Source organism: Pseudonaja textilis, chromosome 8 (assembly GCF_049901715.1).
Source record: "Pseudonaja textilis isolate UNSWEBS1 chromosome 8, rPseTex1.2, whole genome shotgun sequence".
NCBI classification, from domain to species: domain Eukaryota; kingdom Metazoa; phylum Chordata; class Lepidosauria; order Squamata; family Elapidae; genus Pseudonaja; species Pseudonaja textilis.
Window position 1 is genome coordinate 31453294 of NC_141997.1, and position 20778 is coordinate 31474071.

Genomic DNA, 20778 nt, shown 5'->3' on the forward strand with positions numbered 1-20778 from the left:
CCATTCCTACTGCACTACCATTATAATTATATCCTATAATACTATGACAACCAGTGTGATGTAGTGGCTAGGCACCAGGCTAGAAACCAGGAGACCACGGGTTTTAGTCTTGCTGTAGCACAAAGCCAGCTGGGTGAATTTGGGCCAGTCACTCACACTCTGTCCTTGGAAGAGGAAGAAAAGGGCACACAACCCTTGCCAAGAAAACTGCAGGATTAGTCCAGGCAGTTGCCAGGCATTAACTCTGACCAGCAGGCACCAAAAAAAAAAGAAAGAAAAATCCAATACTACCTAGTTTCTAATTCACATTATCTAACAATATTACACAAAATGAAATGATATAATTAAATGTATATTACATTGAACGTTTTAGCGGTCTGATGAGACTTTCACTTTTTAGAGCAACGTAACAAACCTTCAGGGACACAGTTGATTGTTCCAATCAATACCTGAGGCTGCCTTGATTTAAATCAACCAATTTGCAGGTGAGGAATTAAGTGAAACTACAGAGAGAAACTCCTCAGAAATAGACAAATCATTGTTTTGTGTTACAGGCGTTTGGGTGTGTTTCTATGTGGGTTGTTAATCCATATAATTGGGATATTGGGATTAAAACTGTTAGTGTTTCATAATAGATTATTAAGATCTTGCTTAATCTTATCCTGATCTGTTTTAACATGCTTTTAAAAGTAGTCCCAAGTTATTAAAAGCAGGTCTTCAAAACTGATGGATCCATTTAAAAGCTGCAACTGTTATGTTTGATTCTGAAGATCCCTGACAATATTGGCTGTAATCAAAATGACTTCATTTATATTTCTTTTTACAGACAGCAAAACATAGCAAGTTATTTTTCAGTTATAAATTATGTCTAGTACAAGTATAAATCTTAAAACAAGTTAGAAGAAAATTTACATCAAGTAGACAAAAGTTCATTTATAAAACTGTTAAAATAGCTGCAAAACTGCTGATGCTCAAGGTACCTAGCCACTTTTTAAAAATCATTCTGCGGATGGACAGCATATAAACATGATTGTTAAAAACATTCCTCCAACCATCCAGTTACACGTAGGCATTTTTGTCGAAATGCTTTGGAGGGATCTTGGATGTTTTAAAATCTGCTGAGTAGGTCCTGGTTCGAGCAGACATCACAGAAGCTGATTTGTTGTATGCATATACCATCCTGAAACACGAGAAAGTTTAGAGTTCATTTAAATATCGAGAAATATTGAAAGGAAGATGTCACGGAGCTGCTGTGTGCTTTAAGTTTTACTATAGACAGACCTAAGGGAAGGATGAGCGCAGCCACTCTCCACAATTCATTTAAAGCAGCAGCGCATCAATTTCCAGGATCCCACACCTGCCTTTTTTATAGTCCTGGAAGAAGACATCGCTGTTCAGATGAAGTGCAGGGGCTGCATGTACTCATACCTTAATTACAACAAAGAATATACCCATCCATTTTGTTCAAGTTGGGTAAAAACTTCTCAGACATTATTGCAGTTAAGGAGGCTACTCTGTGGTCAAGTCTCAATATTCTTTTAAGTGACCGTTTAACAAGAATAACGTTAACACTTTTTCTTTGAAGTGACAAGAATAGCGTTCATATTTTGCTAGTCCTTGGGAAAGGCTTCCTGTAACCAAAAGTACAGGGTGAAATTTTGAACAATTTTCAAAACTTCTCCGCTGTAGGAAAACTTAACTAGCAAGGTAGAAGCAGTTTTTCTCAGCCTGAACTAAAGATTTTTTTACACAGCAGCTTTGAGCTTGTAATCAAATACCTAGAAAAATATAGGTGTGTGCTGAAGAGTATCAGTGGGAAGCTAAAATTGCCTTAATGACCATACCATGCAGGTCAATTGGTCAAAGCCCTACAGGGTCAAATGCCAAGAGCATGAATTAATGGCCAAACCAGGAAAGGCAGCTGCTACCTTATTATTGATGACACAATGAAAGAAGGTCTGTGGAACATTCCCAAATGTCACAGACCTTCCCTAGGCTGATACCTGTAATTGCTTCATACTAAAAACTTGGAAAGGGACCTGCTAGCAATCACACTTCTATACTGCTTCATATTGCTTCACAGCTCTCTCTAAACAGTTTACAGAGTCAGCGTATTGCCTCTGACAATCTGGGTCCTCTTTTTACCAACCTCAGCAGGATGGAAGGCTGAATCAACCTTGAGCGGATCAGAATCAAACTGCTGGCAGCGAGCAGTGAGTTAGCCTGCAATACTGCATTCTAACCACTGCACCACCTGGCTCTTATCTGACCCAAGTACAGAAATCAATGTTTGTTTTTCTCTACGTCATTTATTGTAGCAAGCTGTCCTTAAAACAGCTTCAATTCAGGCATGGAGTTTAAATTTTTGAGATGTACTTGTTTGTCCAAAACAGCGCAACCTGAGCATGCTTACTCAGAAGTCCATTCTATGGGAATCAGATGATCCATTCCCAAATTAAGACTGGGCTACACATAGCTCAGTGCTGGAAAGTGTAGAATCTTTCATGAATCCATACTACTACAATCCTACTTTAATCGTCAACATTCTCAACACAATCGGTAAAATCACAGCAAATGCATTACTGCACTATACTTCAAGATCCCAATTTTGACTCAACCCTTTCATATTTTGTGTATCGGGAAGCAAAATTAATGAACCACATAATAGATGGATGAAAAGGAAAGAAAGCTTGGACTTATAAGGGCTACTAGTGAATACTGCTGTCTCAGTACTATTCAAGATAAAGGGATGTAGTCGGAAGGTGGTTTCACAATTATAAATAATTTCTGTGAAAACGATGCCCAGTAAACTTAAACATAAGCCCTGAATCATGAATGATGACATTCATGCATTTTAAAAGCATTAAAATGCAACATGCATTATTTTAAAGAAGCACTAAGGCATCTTACATGGCATAAATTATCAGTTTGTGCTACATGATTTCTAATCCTATGCTTAAATCTTACTGAGATGAGCAGTGTCTGATAAGTTTTTTCCCCTAGAAACAGGATTTTAAATTCTGTTTTTCAACTAATCATTCTTGACTATTGATTAGGGTTTGCAGATTGAATTGGTGCTACTGATCTTACAGTTGAGTAATTAGAAATCTGCTAATATTAATTTTAACAAAAGCAGTGGTCTGTACCGTGGAGTTGGTTTATTTTCAGCAATGGAGAAGCAGAATATGCTGCCACCAATTATGCAAAGGGATGCTCCAGCCCAACCAATGAATAAAGCTGCTCCCAGTTCATACCTGCAGATAGGTGATAATTCAGGTTTAATAAATAGCGAAATCCACAAATCAGATTTATTTAGGAGTTTACAAGGCTAAATTAAGGCATTCGTTGTATTAACAAAAATTAAATAATTTTTGCTCTTTCCATCGCAATCCTCAGCAACCCCACTCCCCTCAAAAAAGCAGAAAGCTTGGCAAACATTGCTGCTATCTAAAACAAGCCATTTGAAATACGGTTACTCTAATGGGCATTGAAGGTTTCATTCCCTCTTCACTTCTCCAATTCTCAAGAGTTGGAGAATTTACAGTCTTGCTCTCCAGTGTATATCTTAAGTATTTACAAGGAAAGAACCCATTAATCGCCTGCCATAAAAAAAATAGGGGTGCTTTGCGGCATATAATTCAGCAATAACAATCAATTATTTGATTAATTATAATAGAATAATCCTTTAGTTCTTGCTGGGTCACAAAGACAGCACTTCTACTAAATATATTACGGCCAAGGCGACCTTGTATAGAATTAGGTCATTTGCTGTAAATGTTTCAGTTTTGGTTGATTAAAATAACTAGAAAGATGAAAAAGATCCTAGAATATAGCTAATCAGCTATTTATTGGTTTAATTTTAGAAACAGAGCAAAAGATAGTTTAATTTTTTGTTAGTTTCTTTTAGCTATGTTTTCTGAAATATAGTTTTCAAAGCTTCTAAGACAGGAGGAATCACCTCAAGGCTGTAGACCTTGTAACCTTCCATTCTAACTTCACTGAAATACTAATGGAGTTAAAAAGACAGCAATTGTTTTGGTTTATTATAGCGAGTTTAAACTTTATTTTGGGCAGGTTACTTAGCTCTGGTTCCTCTGAACCAGGCAGATAGATCAAAACAGCAAATAAAGCATCTCCTATCTCTAGTTTTTTCAACTGGACTTACTTTTGTGCAATAAATGTGGGGTCAAAGAACTCAGATGTGATTCGGTGAGCATAGAGGGAGCAACCAGTCAATGAACTCAGTCCTAAAAAAAAAAAATGTATCAAGTGCAGAACAGATTAATATCTGGAAATGCTTCAGTATACATCCACCAAAATCTACAGTCGACAGCAATTTTCCCACTTAATTTGATCTGCCTAGAAAAACTCAGCTTTGATCATTTCATATTTACCTGAAAGAATAAAGATCACTCCAGCAAAACAAGCAATTTTAGCTTTAGTTTGGTCTGAGCCTCCAACCTTTGTACATTTCATCCCGATCAGGGCAAATACAGAGCCAAAAAACCCAAGGCAGACAGCAGCAATCATGAGTCCTCTGCACGCTTGTATGTAACCTGAAATGCAAGAAGAAATTGAGTGATAATGCAAGAAGAAAATTGAATGATATCCATGTTCAAAGGGCTTTCAGTGCAGAACAGATCACCTGCGTAATAAGACACTTTTTAAAATGAACTCTTATGCAAATCTCCACTCTATCTTCACAGGTTTTTCACATGGCAGTACCTAACGTTCTGGGAAATGACACAGGGAGTAATGTAAATATGAACATACTGGGTTGTACTAGAAATAAAAATGCTCCCAACTTTATTGGGATAGCTATTGGTTCAGGGATCTTAGCAACATCCAGTGTGTCAGGGATGCCCCAAAGAAGACGGGGTCAACCTATTTTCCAAAGCTCTAGAAGGCCAGACAAAAAACAATGGATAGAAACTCGTCAAGGAGAGAAGCAATCTAGACTTAAGGAGAAATTTCCTAATGGTGAGAACAATTGATCAGTTGATTGGCTTGCCTTCAGAAGTTGTGGGTGTTGGGGAAGGAGACCGCAAAATCCCCATTCCCTCCCCACTCCACTAACCTGCTTTCCAGCTCCGTTCTCCTGTGCAGGACAACAAAAGAAGACCCAGCCAATCAGCTAGGACTCGGGAGGCAGAGAATAGATGGGGGCGGGGCCAGTCAGAGGTGGTATTTTCCAGTTCTTTGAACTACTCCAAATTTCTGCTACTGGTTCTCCAGAACTGGTCAGAACCTGCTGAATACCACCTCTGAATGGTGTGCTGTATAGGTGCTGAGGGAACAGCTCGGATGTTTGATGCCACGTGGTGCTGTTCACATTTTTTTCCCAGGCTCGGGGGTGCTTGGAATAGGCCTGTCCTCATAACTCTGGTTTCCATCAAGCCTGTCACACACACACACACACACCTTTGCTCTTCTCTACTCTCCACTTGACAATTGCTTCCTTCCTTCCCCCCTCCCCTCAACAATTGATGCCAGCAAAGCACAAAGCTGAAGATGGCAGATCTGACAGATTATGAAATGCAGTAGCACATGCCTTCTATATGTTTACCATATTCCGACATGATACAGTATAAAGACTAGTACAGATACTTTGTAAAAGTTACGTGGGTGGACCCAAATATAGGTTACTGTTATGGTGAATAGAGAGATCTCAAAATTATCTTCCAGCTACTATCTTATATATATTAGATTGTTATAGAAGGAACAAAACTAATTTTGGGGAAAAACTAGGTTTTTTTCCCTTAAGATGGTGCCATTGTAGAAAAAGAAAAACACATTTCAGAACAAATTCCCCATTATTTAAATTTTTATAGGGTTATACAGTATTTTATTAAGGATTATATACTGAGGCACAGTCTTTTAAATAGGCTTTTAGTTAACTGTAAATGCACATGCCTCATTTCAAGCAATAATGTAGGCCTGGAGCGCATTCTTACTTATGCATTTCTAGATAAGGAATAACACAGGAAATAACATTACACCTGATGGGGCACTGGATATGGCTGTTAAGCTAAATTCTGCAAGAAGTGAAAAGTTACCAACACCTAGTTTTTATTACTCAAAATGGATATTTAGTATAAAATTTCTCCTTAGACCCAGTTTTCTTGGGGGGTCTTTGTAACTTTTTTTTGCTACTTATATAGATCAAAATTAGCCACGGAAGTCATTATTTTCCGACACATTCAATTTATTGGCATTGTTAGTAGCTAATTAAGACATTAAATGTGCTGGAGCATGAAGTTATTTACCCACAGGTGCTTTCAAGGTAATTTATAGCTATATCTCCTGGGAAAAATGGTAAAGATTTACCCCAACCACAACAAAATGGCTGCCATCCATCATTTACACGCTAGCATGTGATTTTTCCACAAAAAAACAGAATAAGGAGTAAAGAAGGAAGGACATAATTAGTTCTCACAAGCAAAACATACCAGGTTCACATGGCCAGTGCAAAAAGAATGTGTAGAATGGTCATCTAATCCAACTCATAGGGCACACTGAACCATTTACCAACGATATAGACTGGATTCACATAACATTAAACTGAAATGTGATTTGCGTATTTTGTGGTTCATTGTGGTTCAGTATACAATAAATGCAGCCTCTATGTCAAGGCAGGATTGATCCAAAACCAGTTGGCTTCAAATGGATCAAAAAGACAGGAAAGAAGGATGGATGAACAATATGACAGACATGCCCAACCAATTCAAGATCTGGAACAATCCTTATGCAAATAATGCAAATAGCTGGGTAGAAATGACAGGTTTTTAGCCTTACTAATGATACATACTCCCTACTTGGGATATAACAACCAACCACAGTGCTTCTAATTGCTTTCTCATTGCCAAACCAGCGGAAGAACCAAGTGTGTATCTATGTACGTTATATGCATTTATCTGGGCTGCAAATATCTGAACTGCCGAAATCTTCTTGTGCTCCTTCAGGGAGTTACCTGGACTTTTAAAGCACAACTTGTGCAGCCCTTGTGTTTATTGTTTTTTAATTACCTGCAACTCCAACCAGAACTGATAGAGATAAGTTAATTAAGACCTGCCTTTTTATATAATCAATATTAACCAATTAAATATTAATTAATTGTTAATATCAATCATATTAAGTAAATCAGTTTGGCAGAGGATTTTACACACATTTTAAAAAGCTACTCTTCTAATGAGGCTAATAGCCAGAATACCATTTATATTCACAAGTTAAAAAACAAAGGCACAATGAACACCATTAGAAAGTATCTGTTTAGAGACTTTTCAATTCTACAAAATGATCATTTGAAAAAAAAAACCTATTCTACTAATTTACTCTCTATGGTAGCAATAGTTTGTCATATGCCGTGCATACTCCCATCAGCTGATAGCATTGTCAATGCCAAGACCCTAGATGTAGGAGATAATTAGACTGAACCCGAGGGAGGGGTCAAACACATCATAAGTCATGAATCCTTGTAAGCTTGCAAGAGATCGAAGTCAAGACCATCTTGAATGCCTTTTAATTCCCACTTGTTTCCCTTAACCATTGGTAGCTCAGATTTTGCAGAGAGCTTAAGCTTGCAATAAAATCTTTATATTCATTTGAGCTGCCTGAATTCCCTGATTTCCGGTGCTTGGCACCAGACTTGCTACAGACAGAAAAAGAAAGAAAAGAAATACGGTGATGAGAGAAAGCTTGATTAATATTATATATCTCTATAATAATTTCTCTAAAATAATTTATTAATTGATTGTTTGATTGATTAGTGTGACTAGAGTGTCTAGTGCAAATAATGTGATTACCAATCTGTAATTTAATTGATTAGCAAAATTAATTATTAATGTAATTAATTGACCAGTGTGATTAGTGATTAGTGTAATTAATTGTTTAGGGTGATTGTTAATTAGTGAAATTACTTGACTAGCATGATTATTGTAATTAATTGATTGGTGCATGCATGAATTCCTCATCTTACTAAGCACAGCCACATTTGATATTATATTTGTCTGTGAGACGCTGAATGCATCTTTTCCAGACTCCATTACCACAGTCAGAGAATATCACGTTTATCGGTCAAATCGCGAAATACGTAGAGGAGATGGAGTTGCTATCTTCTATAAAAAAATCCCTAAATCTAAGAAAGATTCCAATTACACAGGAGCTTGTTTTTCCAGAGACCACTGTTTCTGAACTTTCCTTAAATACCACTATCCACTTCTTACTATGCTACAGAGCCTCTGATTAGGACATAGTTCATGCAGACAAACTAACTTCACTCTGATGTGGGCTGCCTCTTGTCCACACCCCCTTATTTTCCTTGATGACCGCTTATAAACTGGACCCTAAATGAACGTACATCTGAACCCACACATGCAACCCTGTACAATGTTGTTACCACACTGGGACTGGATCAATTAGTAACAAACAACACTAGACTCAACAACTGCCTCGACCTCATCTTCTGCAACAGCTCAAACTCAATTTAAGGCCTATAAATACAAGAACCCTTTTCAAACGGTGACCACAGTATGATTGACTTTTGTCTCAATTTACGCCCTCGCAAAGAAGATCATAATGATGGATCTCCAAAATACAATTTCAAAAAAGCCAACTATGATCTCATAGATGCCGATCTATCATCTCTTGATTGGCACTTTCTGTTCTCTAACTGTAATACTACAGAAGACCATTATAATGCATTCTTACTTGAACTTGAAAGAGTTATTAAACTATATGTACCATTAGTAACCCCTAAAAATAATTACCCATAACAATATGGAAACTTCAATCAAAAAAATAAATCACTATGGTGTAAAAACAAAACTAGCTACGTAGCAAACTTTAAAAACTGATACAACACTTTATGCCGACAGATAAAGGCAGAATGCACAAATTATTACTGCAAGCAGGAGGAAAACTTCCTACGTACAAAATCTACCCACGCCTTCTACAATTTTGTAAATTCCAACTTAAAGACTCAAGAACCATCCCACCTCTAAAGGGACCAAATGGGAAAGACTGCAGTGATGAAGCTGTTAAGGCCAACCTCTTCAACACATTCTTCAGTTCAGTCTTTGTAAACAGCAATGGCTCACGCCCCACATTTCTTAGTCGTACCACAACTAACTGCAATGGTCTACTACATATTGACTTTGCAGAAGATAATGTAGAAAAGGCACTACGAAACCTAAAACCATCCCTATCTATTGGCCGTGGTAGAGTATGTGCATACTTCTTAAAAAAGCTCTCCTCTGCCATAGCAGAACCCCTAAGCATTATATATGATATATCATTTAAAACCAGCTCCTTACTGAACCTATGATCCTTAGCTACAGTCATCCCTATCTTCAAAAAAAGTGACCCCAGCCTGGTTGAAAACTACAGACCAATCTCACTGTGTTGTGTTACGTGCAAAGTCATGGAATCAGTCATGAATCAATTCATCACCCTCCACTTAGAGTCAAACAACCTACTCTCCCAAAAACAATTTGGTTTTAGGAAAAAATTGTCCTGCAACCTACAACTCCTACATTGCAAAAACATATGGTCTACTCTACTCGACCAAGGTAAAGCAATAGACGCAATTTACATAGACTTCTGCAAAGACTTTGATTCAGTGGTACATGACAAACTACTGTTAAAACTAAACTCTTATGGCATTTCCGGATCCCTTCATAAGTGGATTACTACATTCCTGTCAAACAGGCAACAAATAGTAAAAAAAGGAAGCGCTATATCAAACCCTGCTCCAGTCAACAGTGGTGTTCCCCCAAGGCAGCGTTTTACGACCCACATTCTTTATACTCTATATAAATGACCTTACGATCACCTTATTAGCAACTGCGTCCTCTTCATGGATGATGTAAAACTATTCAACACCACCGACAACGCTACTGTTCTTCAAAGTGACCTTGATTATGTGTCTGAATGGTCAAACATTTGGCAACTCCAAATCTTGACCAGCAAATACTCTGTCCTACACATTGGTAAAAAAAAATCAGTTCACCAAATGCAAGCTAGGCGGATATGACCTAGTTGATGACCCTCACTCTGTCAAGGACCTTGAAGTACTCATATCTAATGATCTAAGCGCTAGAGCTCACTGTAACAGCATCGCCAAAAAGGCATTAAGAGTTGTAAATCTAATCTTACGACGCTTCTCCTCTGGAAATATTGAATTGCTAACTAGGGCATTCAAAACCTTTGCTAGATCAATACTTGAATACAGCTCATCTGTCTGGAATCAGCACTGTATATCAGACATTAATACAATTGAGTGAGTCCAGAAGTATTTCATGAGAAGAGTAGTATACTCCTCTGCTTGCAACAGAATACCCTATAGCACCAGGCTTGAAATTTTGGGCTTGGACAATCTTGAACTATGCCTCCTAAGGTTGGACTTAAGTGTAGTACACAAAATTATCTGCTACAATGTCCTACCAGTCAATAACTACTTCAGCTTCAACCGCAAGAATACAAGAGCACACAACAGATACCAACTCAATGTTAACCGCTCCAAACTTGATTGCAGAATGTACAACTTCAGCAACAGAGTGGTCAATGCCTAGAATGTACTACCTGACTCTGTTGTTACATCCTCAAACCCCCACTCCTTTAACTTCAAACTATCCACTATTGACCTCACCCCATTCTTAAAAGGTCTGTAAGGGGCATGCATAAGTGCACCATCGTGCCTCCCGTCGCTGTCCTATTGTCCCCATTTATTTGTACCTATTTCCTGTATTCTTACTCATGTTTATACTTATACCTATTATCTTGTAAGCGACTGACAAATAAAATAATAAAATAAATAAATAAATATTGTAAGTCCAGAAGATCACAGATGATATAATAGACAGTTCAACAAAGCATACACATAGATTCTAACTAACTAAACCCAAAAAGGTCAGACAGATCTTGGAAGAAGATGTTACCATTTCATTTTTTACATGAAAGTGAAACAGAATAAAAATATACACAATGAAAATATAAAAATAACACCAGATTCATAATGCATCATTTAGAGCAACTGGAAAATTAAATACATGAGAGAATTAAAATGCTTACAAATAAATGGGGTGATACCAATAAAGGAGGCCTTTCAACTCATCATTCGCTTTATCTTGGATTTTTGGGGTGCCTAAAGGAAACATGACCTTATACCAGTGGTAGGATTCAAAAATTTTTTACTACTGGTTCTGTGGGCATGGCTTGGTGGGCATGGCAGGGGAAGGATACTGTAAAATCTCCAAGCAGAGGTGGTATTTGCTGGTTCTCTGAACTACTCAAAATTTCTGCTACCGGTTCTCCAGAACTGGTCAGAACCTGCTGAATACCACCTGTGCCTTATACGTATACTTTATTGGATATAAATTGGGACTACATAAAGTTAGAAATGAATTTCATATGCTGGCTCTTACTCCTACAATTTGGGTTGGTTCTTACCTGATATTTAATCAAAACTTAATTAAATGATGAATGAACTGCACTACTGTGTTCCATTCATTCACTGGCTCCCCTCACAACTGTCTGCATTGGGTCAATTTCTTAAACATTATAGCTTTGTAAGAGTTAAGCATGTCATCTGAAAGCAGAACGATAGATTAATCCACCTTAATAAAACATGGTTGCAGAGCGTAGTTGTGTAGTCGGAGGTAAGATTTATCTTGGTAACTCATAATTTTACAGTAACTTTCAGATGTGCAGGACCACAACTTCAGTCAACCATTCATGAACATGCTGGTAAGAATCTAATAAGCATATTACTATCCATATATCTGGAAAGCATCAGAATATAAATCCTCCTGAGAGGAATGCTATACTGCACTTGTACTCCCACACCTGTATTTATAAAGTCCAGGTTTTCAGATAGGAGAGAATAAAACTGCACCTGCAGAAATTCTGTTTTGTAAAACTCTTAGAAGACTGAGATTGTCTATCCTTCTTTATACAGTTCTTCAGATGAAAGAAACTGAGTTTCTTCCCAGGTGTTTTGTCTTCCCCTCAAGGCTCAAGGTTTAGGTAAGTCTCTGGTTCTCAAACATAGTTTCTCTGGGAATTCACAAATTTACCCTAAGGATGAGGTGAAGACCCCTATATTTTACCTCTCAAAGACAGGACAAGGTTCATAGTATCATAAGATGGCAAGGGACCTTTGGGTCAACATGCCTAAAACCAACACAATAATACATCTCTTTGCCTGAAAGCATCTCCAGGCAGAGGCAGAAGCCATAAATAAACAAAAAACAAATGTGACCGTATCTGGGAGAAGACAATACCATACATATTTTATTATTCAACCAAAGGAATATGCTCCGTTTTGACTCTGACAATCCCAGTGCATGAAAAAACCTAAACAATTATTTAAGTGACATATCGTTAAAAAAAAGATATATGAGTGAATATACATCTAAGAGGCTGGACTAAAATGCAATAGAAAACAAAGCTCAAAATGAAAATTTGCTAGCTATAGAAAAGGGCTGGGAAAGAATGATTTTAGTTTTTAAAGAACAATTTTAGAGAAAATGCTTAATAATCCCTGGTTTACAACAGGGGTGGGATTCAAAAATCCCAGCAACTGGTTTGCTACCCGGTTGCTGGGTGGGTGGGGCCAAAGTGGGCGGGGCCTACCAGAACTTCCTGTTTCCGGCTTCCAGTGGGCCTCCAGAGCCCAGAGGAGGCCGTTTTTGCCCTCCCATGGGTCCAGAGACCTCCCCTGGGCCTCTGGGAGGGCGAAAACAGCCTCCCCTGGCCTCTGGAGGCCCACCGGAAGCTGAAAATAGGCCTGTTTTGCCCCTTCTGTTTTTTCCGGGAAGGCCGTTTTTTGCCCTTCCAAGGGTCCAGAGGTCTCCCCCGGGTCTCTGGGAGGGTGAAAATGGCCTCCCCCGGGCTCTGGAGGCCCACCGGAAACCAGAAACATTCTGTTTCCGGACTTCCAGACGGTCCATTTTTCCCCCTCCCAGAGCCTCCATGTGGACCCTGCACTTATCTTCATCAAAAATGGGCCACGTGGAGACTCCTGGGAGGGGTGGGGAAGGAGGGGAAAGGCTAGCTGGTTGGTTGAAATGCTGGTTCAGCGAACCAGCTGTAACTTTAACATCCGGTTCGCCCAAAACAGCCCAAACTGGTAGAATCCCATCCCTGGTTCAGTAAAGACAATTGTGGAAATTACAACTATAACTAAGTCATCATGGTGTATGCAAAGGGCAGAGATAAGTTGCATCAAGGATACATGCTTTCTAGATTACCACATATTCTACTCTATTGTCTGCTGGTGAGGTAAGGCAAATGTGTAATTGAGTAATTCTGCCTGCCCCACATTTTAAGAAATATTTAGAAAAAAAGTAAAGAGATGCAAAAGAGGCCAAAGTAAGAACAAAATGAACACAATAGTCAGCATTTTTTAAGGAAATCATACCAAAAAAAAGTTAAATCTGTTTCCTGTTTGCCCAGAGACCAGGATCAAAAGCTATATTGTTAAATTATGGGGAGTTCTATTTCTGAGAATTATATTTTTTTCTTAAAAGTGAGGAAAAAAATGAACACAGTAGTCACTAAAAGTGGTAAGCAATTCACCTAAGTTCAAGAAAAGATGGGCACCTTGTGCATTAGCTCAGCTGTGTAAGTAAAAATAAATCCTCTATTTAAAATATTACTAAAAGCAAACGTTCCACAAAACAATATTGGTTAATGTTTTATAAATTAATTACAATTTGTCTTATTCTGCTTCTACCTTTGGTGATATAAATTTGGGACAGATTTTGATACAATTTCACAGTATCATGAGAACATCTGTATGCAAAACAATGATTTATATGTCACCCCGGAGACTCAGAGATTTAATTAAGAAGGTTCCAGGAAAGACATAGAGTATCTGAGCTAAATCCTTATTAGCCAATATGAACTAAAGTAAGCAATGAGTAAAAGTTCGGTGCATTCATTTATTTCCTGATTTCCCATTTACAATTTAATTGTGATTAATTCTGACAGATCTTTCAAGATAGTAATACCATAAGTAGTTGCATCACCTTACAAAATGCTTTATTAAAATTTGGTGGTGACTGTGTTAAAAGGTGATACCAGCATTATTAATATATCAAGAGAAATGTGGCATCTATCTACACATGGTAAGAAACCAAGAGACAGAAAAAGCAGATGAGATTGAAAATCATAATGAAAAATTTATTGTTCAGCACATTTCATACTCTTAATTTTTAGCCACAGAGACCAATCTAACTTCCATTTTATTACAAAAAGTCAATAGTAGTTCAGAAGCTTTACTCAGGTGCTTTGTTAAATGGGAATGTCAAGAGTTTAATGTGTCCTGTACAATAATAAATGAGGATGGCGGTATTGGGATCATTAAAAATATCAGCCTCCAAATTTTACCTAACAGCTGTCTTTTTATAGCCTGAAGATATTTTCTTGATGGACAATTAAACTACACAGAAATCTTAAAACAAAAAGCCTCTGCCTTTTATTATTTAGGAATCAAACTTTTGCACTGTTCAGTCAAACTACTCTTGGCATAAAGAATACTCTCACTTAGAGTACATAAAATAAAAATTAAAACATCCATGGACAGATTAAAAAGCAATCACAATAACATGGATGGATAAAGCCACAACACAAGATTATTAAAAGATAACAAGAGATAAAAAAAACAAGCAAGGGAAAAAAGCCCACCAAGAAGACATCAAATATAGACTTAAAGAAAAAAAACTCTCTACAAAAATTCAGTTTTTAACACTTTCCTAAAAGCTGGCAAGGAGGGGACAGCCATTAACAAGAATCCGTTCCAAAATGCTGCCGTATTGCTTCTTGCTTTAATCCCCAAACCTCTCAGAAATGTGGGACCAATTTGTATTTCCCTGGATATTCGCATAAAGGTAGTCCTCAACTTATGGCCATAATTGAGCCCCAAATTTCTGTCGCTAAGTGACACATTTGTTAAGTGAATTTTTGCCCCATTTTACAACCTTTCTTGCCGTAGTTGTTAAATGAATCACTGCAGTTGTTAAGTTAGTAACACGGTTGTTAAGTGAATCTGGTTTCCCCATTCACTTTGTTTGTCAGAAAGTTGCTGAAGCTGATCACATGACCCCAAGGCACTGCAACCGTCATAAAGATGAGTCAGTTGCCAAGCATCTCAATTGTGAACATATGACCCCGGGGATGCTGCAATGGTCATAAGTGTGAAAATTGGTCATAAGTCACTTTCTTTTCATTGCCGTTGTAACTTCGCAAAATGAACTGCTGTTAAATTGAGAACTACCTGTGTGTTGGGCTGATGCTGGTTGCAACAGGCAGTCCAGGTGCCACGCCATAAAAAGACTGTAGAATTGGGGCTTATGTATTGCAAATGACAGAAATCAGGAGGCACGTGGACCGCTGCATTCCAGTCCAATTATCATTTCTGAGGTGCCTCTAAAAGCAGCTTTATGGGAAATATATTGCAATTATCTAACCCAAGTAGTAATGAGGGCATAAATTCTTTAAATCAGGTCCTTTTGCCTTAGATATTACCGTTAGTCCTTGACTTACAACGTTTGTGTAGTGACTGTTTGAAGTTACAATGACACTGAAAAAAAGTGCCTTATGACCATTTTTCACACTTATGACCATTGCAGCATGGTCACGTGATTTACATTCAGATGCTTGGCAACTGACTCATATTTATGATGGTTGCAGTGTCTCGGGATCATGGGATCAACTTTTGTGACTTTCTGACATAAGCAAAGTCAACGGGGAAGCCAGATTCACTTAACACCCGGTTTACTTACTTAACAACTGCCGTGATTCACTTAACCAATGTGGCAACAAAAGTAGTAAAATGGGGCAAAACTCACTTTAAAAAGTTTCTCACTTAGCAACCTAAATTTTGGGCTCAATTGTGGCCATAAGTTGAGGACCACCTGTAGTTGTAATTGGTACACCCTGGAAGCTGGGCATGGGCCCCTCTGGCCATGGCTCTACCTGCTCTTCCAGAAGGCTCTAAAATGGCAGACCTGGTCCTCCATGGGTAGGGTCTGCTTGTCACGAGACATCACAGGTTGCAACAGGAAATCCTGAGGTAAAAGCAACAACTCTTAAGCTCAGCTTTTACACTGTTCTCTGCCAACCTTAAAGCCTCCAGGCCCAAGAAAGGACCCTAACAAAAGAATCTCTCTACAGCTCGGACAGCTCTTATATCATGGGCATCTTGGTGAAACTGTACTTCAAATTGTCAGATGACCCTATCTGGCGGGTTTACATAGATGTTGAACAGGGGACAGAAGATTGATCTGTGCAACTTCCCACATATCAGGCTGGTTCTCCTCCAACATTACTCCACGTTGAAATTGCCCACCTAGGACGGAATAGAATCTTTGTAAAATAACGCTTCACATATCCAAGTCCTGCAGGTGAACCATGGTTGATAATATCAAAGATGGCTGAGAGGTCGAAGAGGGGCACATTCTCCTAGTCCAGATCCTGGCAAACCAAGAATGCTATCACATTCACATTTAGAGTCCAAATAATCCTCTTTTTCTAGGGTGCTATGAAGCTAGTCTGCTAGTAGTAAAAGAAGAGAGGCCGGAAACAGGATGAAAACTATCGAAAAGCAATGGATTCAGAGAAGGCATCTCTATAAGGAGCCTCACTTTCTTGTATTAAGGAGTATTGGCAATCTTCTAACTCTCCTATGTTCAAACAATCCACTGGTTCCTAATTGACTGGTTTTATTGTTATTATACAGAAGCACAAGATACCAACGCGGGCCTGTTTTCACATGGTTCATGTCAAAATGGTGAGAGGAGAAAACAGAAATAGTAGCTCCTTCCATATGTCACCAGATTTCTACTCTCCTGGGAAATATAGCCAATTAACTCATCAAGGTAATGGTTTGATCCATATCTAAGAATTCTTCAGCTCTGGGAACCACACATCTTAGAATATCTGGAGTTGAGAAACACTACTAGTCTAATGGGCACTAATTTATAAGCTGTCCTTCACAGACTGCAGTCCCCAGCTTATCTCATATTAAAAGTATGAAGCCACAAGAATATAACTTCAAATGTTACATGATGGCGAGCTGTATATTTTGGGCAACTAGGATCATTCTTGAAATGATGTGAAGAGAACAGATGAGTGACCTTTTCCAGTCTATTTCCAGTATTCCTCTCACAAAAAGAGATTGCAAAAGGGATCTGGACATATCTATAATCTCTGGATGAAATGATCAATGAGGAGCTCTACATGAGTAATTCATTTTTGACAAACCGGACCTTGACAGATTCATGGGACAGCTCTGGTAGCATATACCTAAGAGGAAAAGTGATCAAAATATCCCTTGCAAGTTTGAAATGCCGGAAATTATCTTGTCCTTTTGTTCAAGATTCAGATACCTCCAGGAACTTTTAAAATCAATTACAGGTTATTAAGTGAATCATTGCAGTTGATAAGTTAGTAACCTGGTTATTAAGAGAACCCGGCTTCTGCATTGACTCTGGGACACTGCAACCATCATAAATAAGAACCAGTTGCCAAGCACCTGAGTTTTGATTGTGTGTCCATGGGGATGCTGTAATGATTTGGTGTGAAAAATGACCATAAGAAAAAATGGACACATTTTTTCAATGCTGTTGAAACTTTGAACGGTCACTAAAAGAACTGTTATAAGTAGAGGACTATCAATATAAGAACTATAATTCAAAAAACTCACAGTTCAGATATTTGGTTTTGTATTGATTTATCCATGGCATTGAGATAGGAACTTGTGACAGGCAAATTCCTGAGATGCTTTAGTGGGCAAGGGCAGTTTTAGAGCCAAATTCATTAGCAACTCAAGTCCAAAAACGAGGCAAACATAATATTGCAGTTTAGGAAAGAGAATGATCAGGAAATCAGACAATAATTTGAAAAAGAAAGCAACTGTTCTCTTCAAAAAGACTCTTAACTAGAATGAAAAGAAAATTAACCCCACTACAAGTTTGGCATTTCTTTCTGGATTTCACATCTCTAAATAGACAAATGAATTTTATATCCTCAAGCAATTCTTTTACTATCAACTTCAAACAAAAAAAAAAAAAATAAGGAGGCAAAGCAACCATGTAAGAGGGGAGCAAATAATCTTAGATCCATCATTATTCCGGTTATCATCTAAATTAAATTGGATTTAGAGATCGAGGGGTTGGACCCGATGGCTCCATGGCTGAATGGATTCCCCCCACCCCACCGCTCCTTCTAGGAGAGCAGCTCCCAGAACCCCGCCGGGCTCCCCTTCCATTAGGGATACCGAGCAGGGCAGACCCCCGCTAGCTTAACCGAGGGGAAGGGAAGGGAAGGGGGAAAAGGAGAGCCTTGCAGACCGTCAAGCGCCAGCATGGAGGGGAAGTCCTTGCAGTTGGACACCCCGGTGGAGTCGGTCACGCAGGTCTTCCAAAGGTTGGACCAGAAAGTAGCCGTGGTGATGACGGTGCCGTCGATGGACGACACCTTCCAGTAGTCGGTGGGCAGCGTGGAAGAGACCAGCACCCAGCCCGAGACGACTAGCAGGAAAGCCAGGATTTCCACCGACGCGCTTGCCATGGTCGACGGGACGCGACGGGACGGGAAGGAGCGGGGCGGCGAGGGCGCGCGAGCCTCCTGCCTGCCTGCCTGCCTGCGCCTCCGCTTGACGGCCGACTGAACACAGCCGCCTGCCGCGTCCCCGGGGAGGTCCCACCCGCGCGGCATCCTCCGGGCCCCGAGAGGGCGTGGGGGGGGGGCGGGAAGAGGCACGCCTCTCGCCTAAGCCGGGCCCGTGAGGGGGCGCTGCCCTCGGCTTCGACGGCTTGGAAAGAGGCACCGCGCCTTCAGATGGGGCTGCCAGCCCGCGGCGCTCACGGCCTGCCCGCGCGCCCGTCCGCGCCCAGCGGTGGCCCTCTGGCGCCTCTGAGCAGAGGGCGGGCCCGCCTTGGCAACACAAGCGAGGAGAAACCGGCGGCGGCGGCGGCCTCCTCTTTCTCAATCGCGCCCTAACGGGAAAAGGGACGGGGTCATGCCTGATTCATTCCAAATATTGGCAGGATGTTGGGGTGAAATTCCCACAGGGCAACATTGAGTCGTGGGCGTGTTGAGACACTGTGTCTAAATATAGAAAACAGGCGTGTCTGGGACCTAATTTGAGGCATTTCCCTCTCCCCCGCCCCCACCAACCCCAATACAGGTAGTCCTCGACTTACGGCCAACGTTGAGCTCAAAATGTGTTGTTAAGCGAGACATTCGTTAAGGGTGGCTTGCCCCCTTGGATGACCCTCCGTGCCGCTGTTGTTAAGCGAATCACTGCGGTCATTAAGTTAGGGACAGGATGGCTAAGTGAGCTGTGGCTTCCCCATTGACGTTGCTTGTCAGAAGTTCACAAAAGGTGATCACCGTCATAAATATGAGTCAGTTGTGAAGCATTTGAATTTTGATCATATTAAAAGATAACGATAAAAATAAAGGTTTTTTTTTAAAAAAAAACAAGCAAGGGGGAAAAACCATCAAGAAGATGTCAAATATAGACTTAAAGAGAAAAAAAATTATCTACAAAAAAATTCAGTTTTTAACATTTTCCTAAATGCTAGCAAGAAAGGGACAGCAAGAATCAGTTCCAAAATGCTGGCAGTACTGCTTCTAGCTTCAATCCCCTCTCAGAAATGTGGGACTATAAATCATATTTCCCTCATATATCCTCATAGTGTACTCTCTGGGGCAGGCTTGCCATTCCCCCGACTCCTGGTTTTCGGGGATGCTACCTGAAACGGGGCACTTTCCCAGGGCTGTGACCAGCCAGCCTTCTGCAGGTTCATACAATGACAAAAATCAGACTGGGTTCAAAACTGGATCCTCCTCTATTGACCAGAGCCTTTCTTTGGCCACCAAGATCCATGAAGAAACTCAACTTTACTAACTCCAATTGCTAAGTAATCCGTTTTCTACCTCTTTCCAGCCTGCATTTATCTTTGGGGGCATCTCTAGGTGAAATCATTTGAGACTTGCAGTTCTGTGTCAAATCCACAGCGGCAAATCATCAGAGAGGAGGTATAAATCTTGTGAAAACATTCAGCCAGAAAATGGGCTATTCTATTCTCACAGAATACGTGACACTCTATAAACTTAGCTGCAAAAGAGGATTTTCATCACAGCAGATGTTCATTCCACCCAAAACCAGGGAAGCTCTCCGTCGTAGCTGGACTGAGAGTCCAGCTGAACAACTTCGTTTGCAAAAGATGTAAGTCAATCTATCCCTCCATTCCAATAGAGGTTTTTTTTTCCCCCAAGAATAAAATCACCAGCAGCCATTTCTAGTTTCATCAATTATATTACAGATGACAACATTACTTGTTCTTTAGCCAGAGTGAACAGATTAGGGTCGTCATGCCTGTTGTTCTCCAGATTGGTTTTTCTTTTTCATTTATTCCTCTATGTTGGGCTACTTGAAGTGAACCTGTTTTAAGGTGTATTTAGAGCCCATGGATAAGAATAATTGGGTGGTTATTAATTGAGTTGAAAAGTTAACCTCTGTATATTTTACTGGGCTTGTTTAATTCTGTAAAGGAGAACATAACAGAAACAGGGCATTAGACAAAACTCCTTTCTGAATGAAAGCATAAAAACACAGTGAGTGATCTGGGAGCTAAATATAGCAAACCTGAACAATAAACTAGATTACCATTTTCTCTCATTAACCTAGCCACCCCACTCCATCAACACATACAAACACAATGCATGCATGAATATGGATACAAAGCCGTGTTTAATTTCAGAGGCAAG

The 20778-nt window shown here is 39.6% G+C and overlaps 1 protein-coding gene across 1 annotated transcript; it reads right to left on the reverse strand.

Annotated features, from left to right (window-relative positions):
- Nucleotides 1–292: 292 nt before the first annotated feature.
- Nucleotides 293–18913, reverse strand: CLDN10 (claudin 10). Its single transcript, XM_026708383.2, has 5 exons — nucleotides 18351–18913; nucleotides 4395–4556; nucleotides 4166–4247; nucleotides 3147–3254; nucleotides 293–1180 (listed from the first exon to the last, which is right to left on the reverse strand). Exons 1-5 carry the CDS (start codon nucleotides 18715–18717, stop codon nucleotides 1060–1062), a joined length of 840 nt encoding a protein of 279 aa, XP_026564168.2. The 5' UTR covers nucleotides 18718–18913; the 3' UTR covers nucleotides 293–1059.
- Nucleotides 18914–20778: the final 1865 nt, after the last annotated feature.

What these genes read in the sequence shown, in the direction of transcription:
- CLDN10 (XM_026708383.2), bottom strand. Translation starts at nt 18,717, where the DNA reads ATGCCGCGCGGGTGGGACCTCCCCGGGGACGCGGCAGGCGGCTGTGTT. An exon ending in AGTGATCTTTATTCTTTCAG is followed by an intron (nt 4,248 to 4,394) that starts GTAAATATGAAA and finishes TTTTTTTTTTAG; the next exon opens with GACTGAGTTCATTGACTGGT. An exon ending in CCCACATTTATTGCACAAAA is followed by an intron (nt 3,255 to 4,165) that starts GTAAGTCCAGTT and finishes ACCTATCTGCAG; the next exon opens with GTATGAACTGGGAGCAGCTT.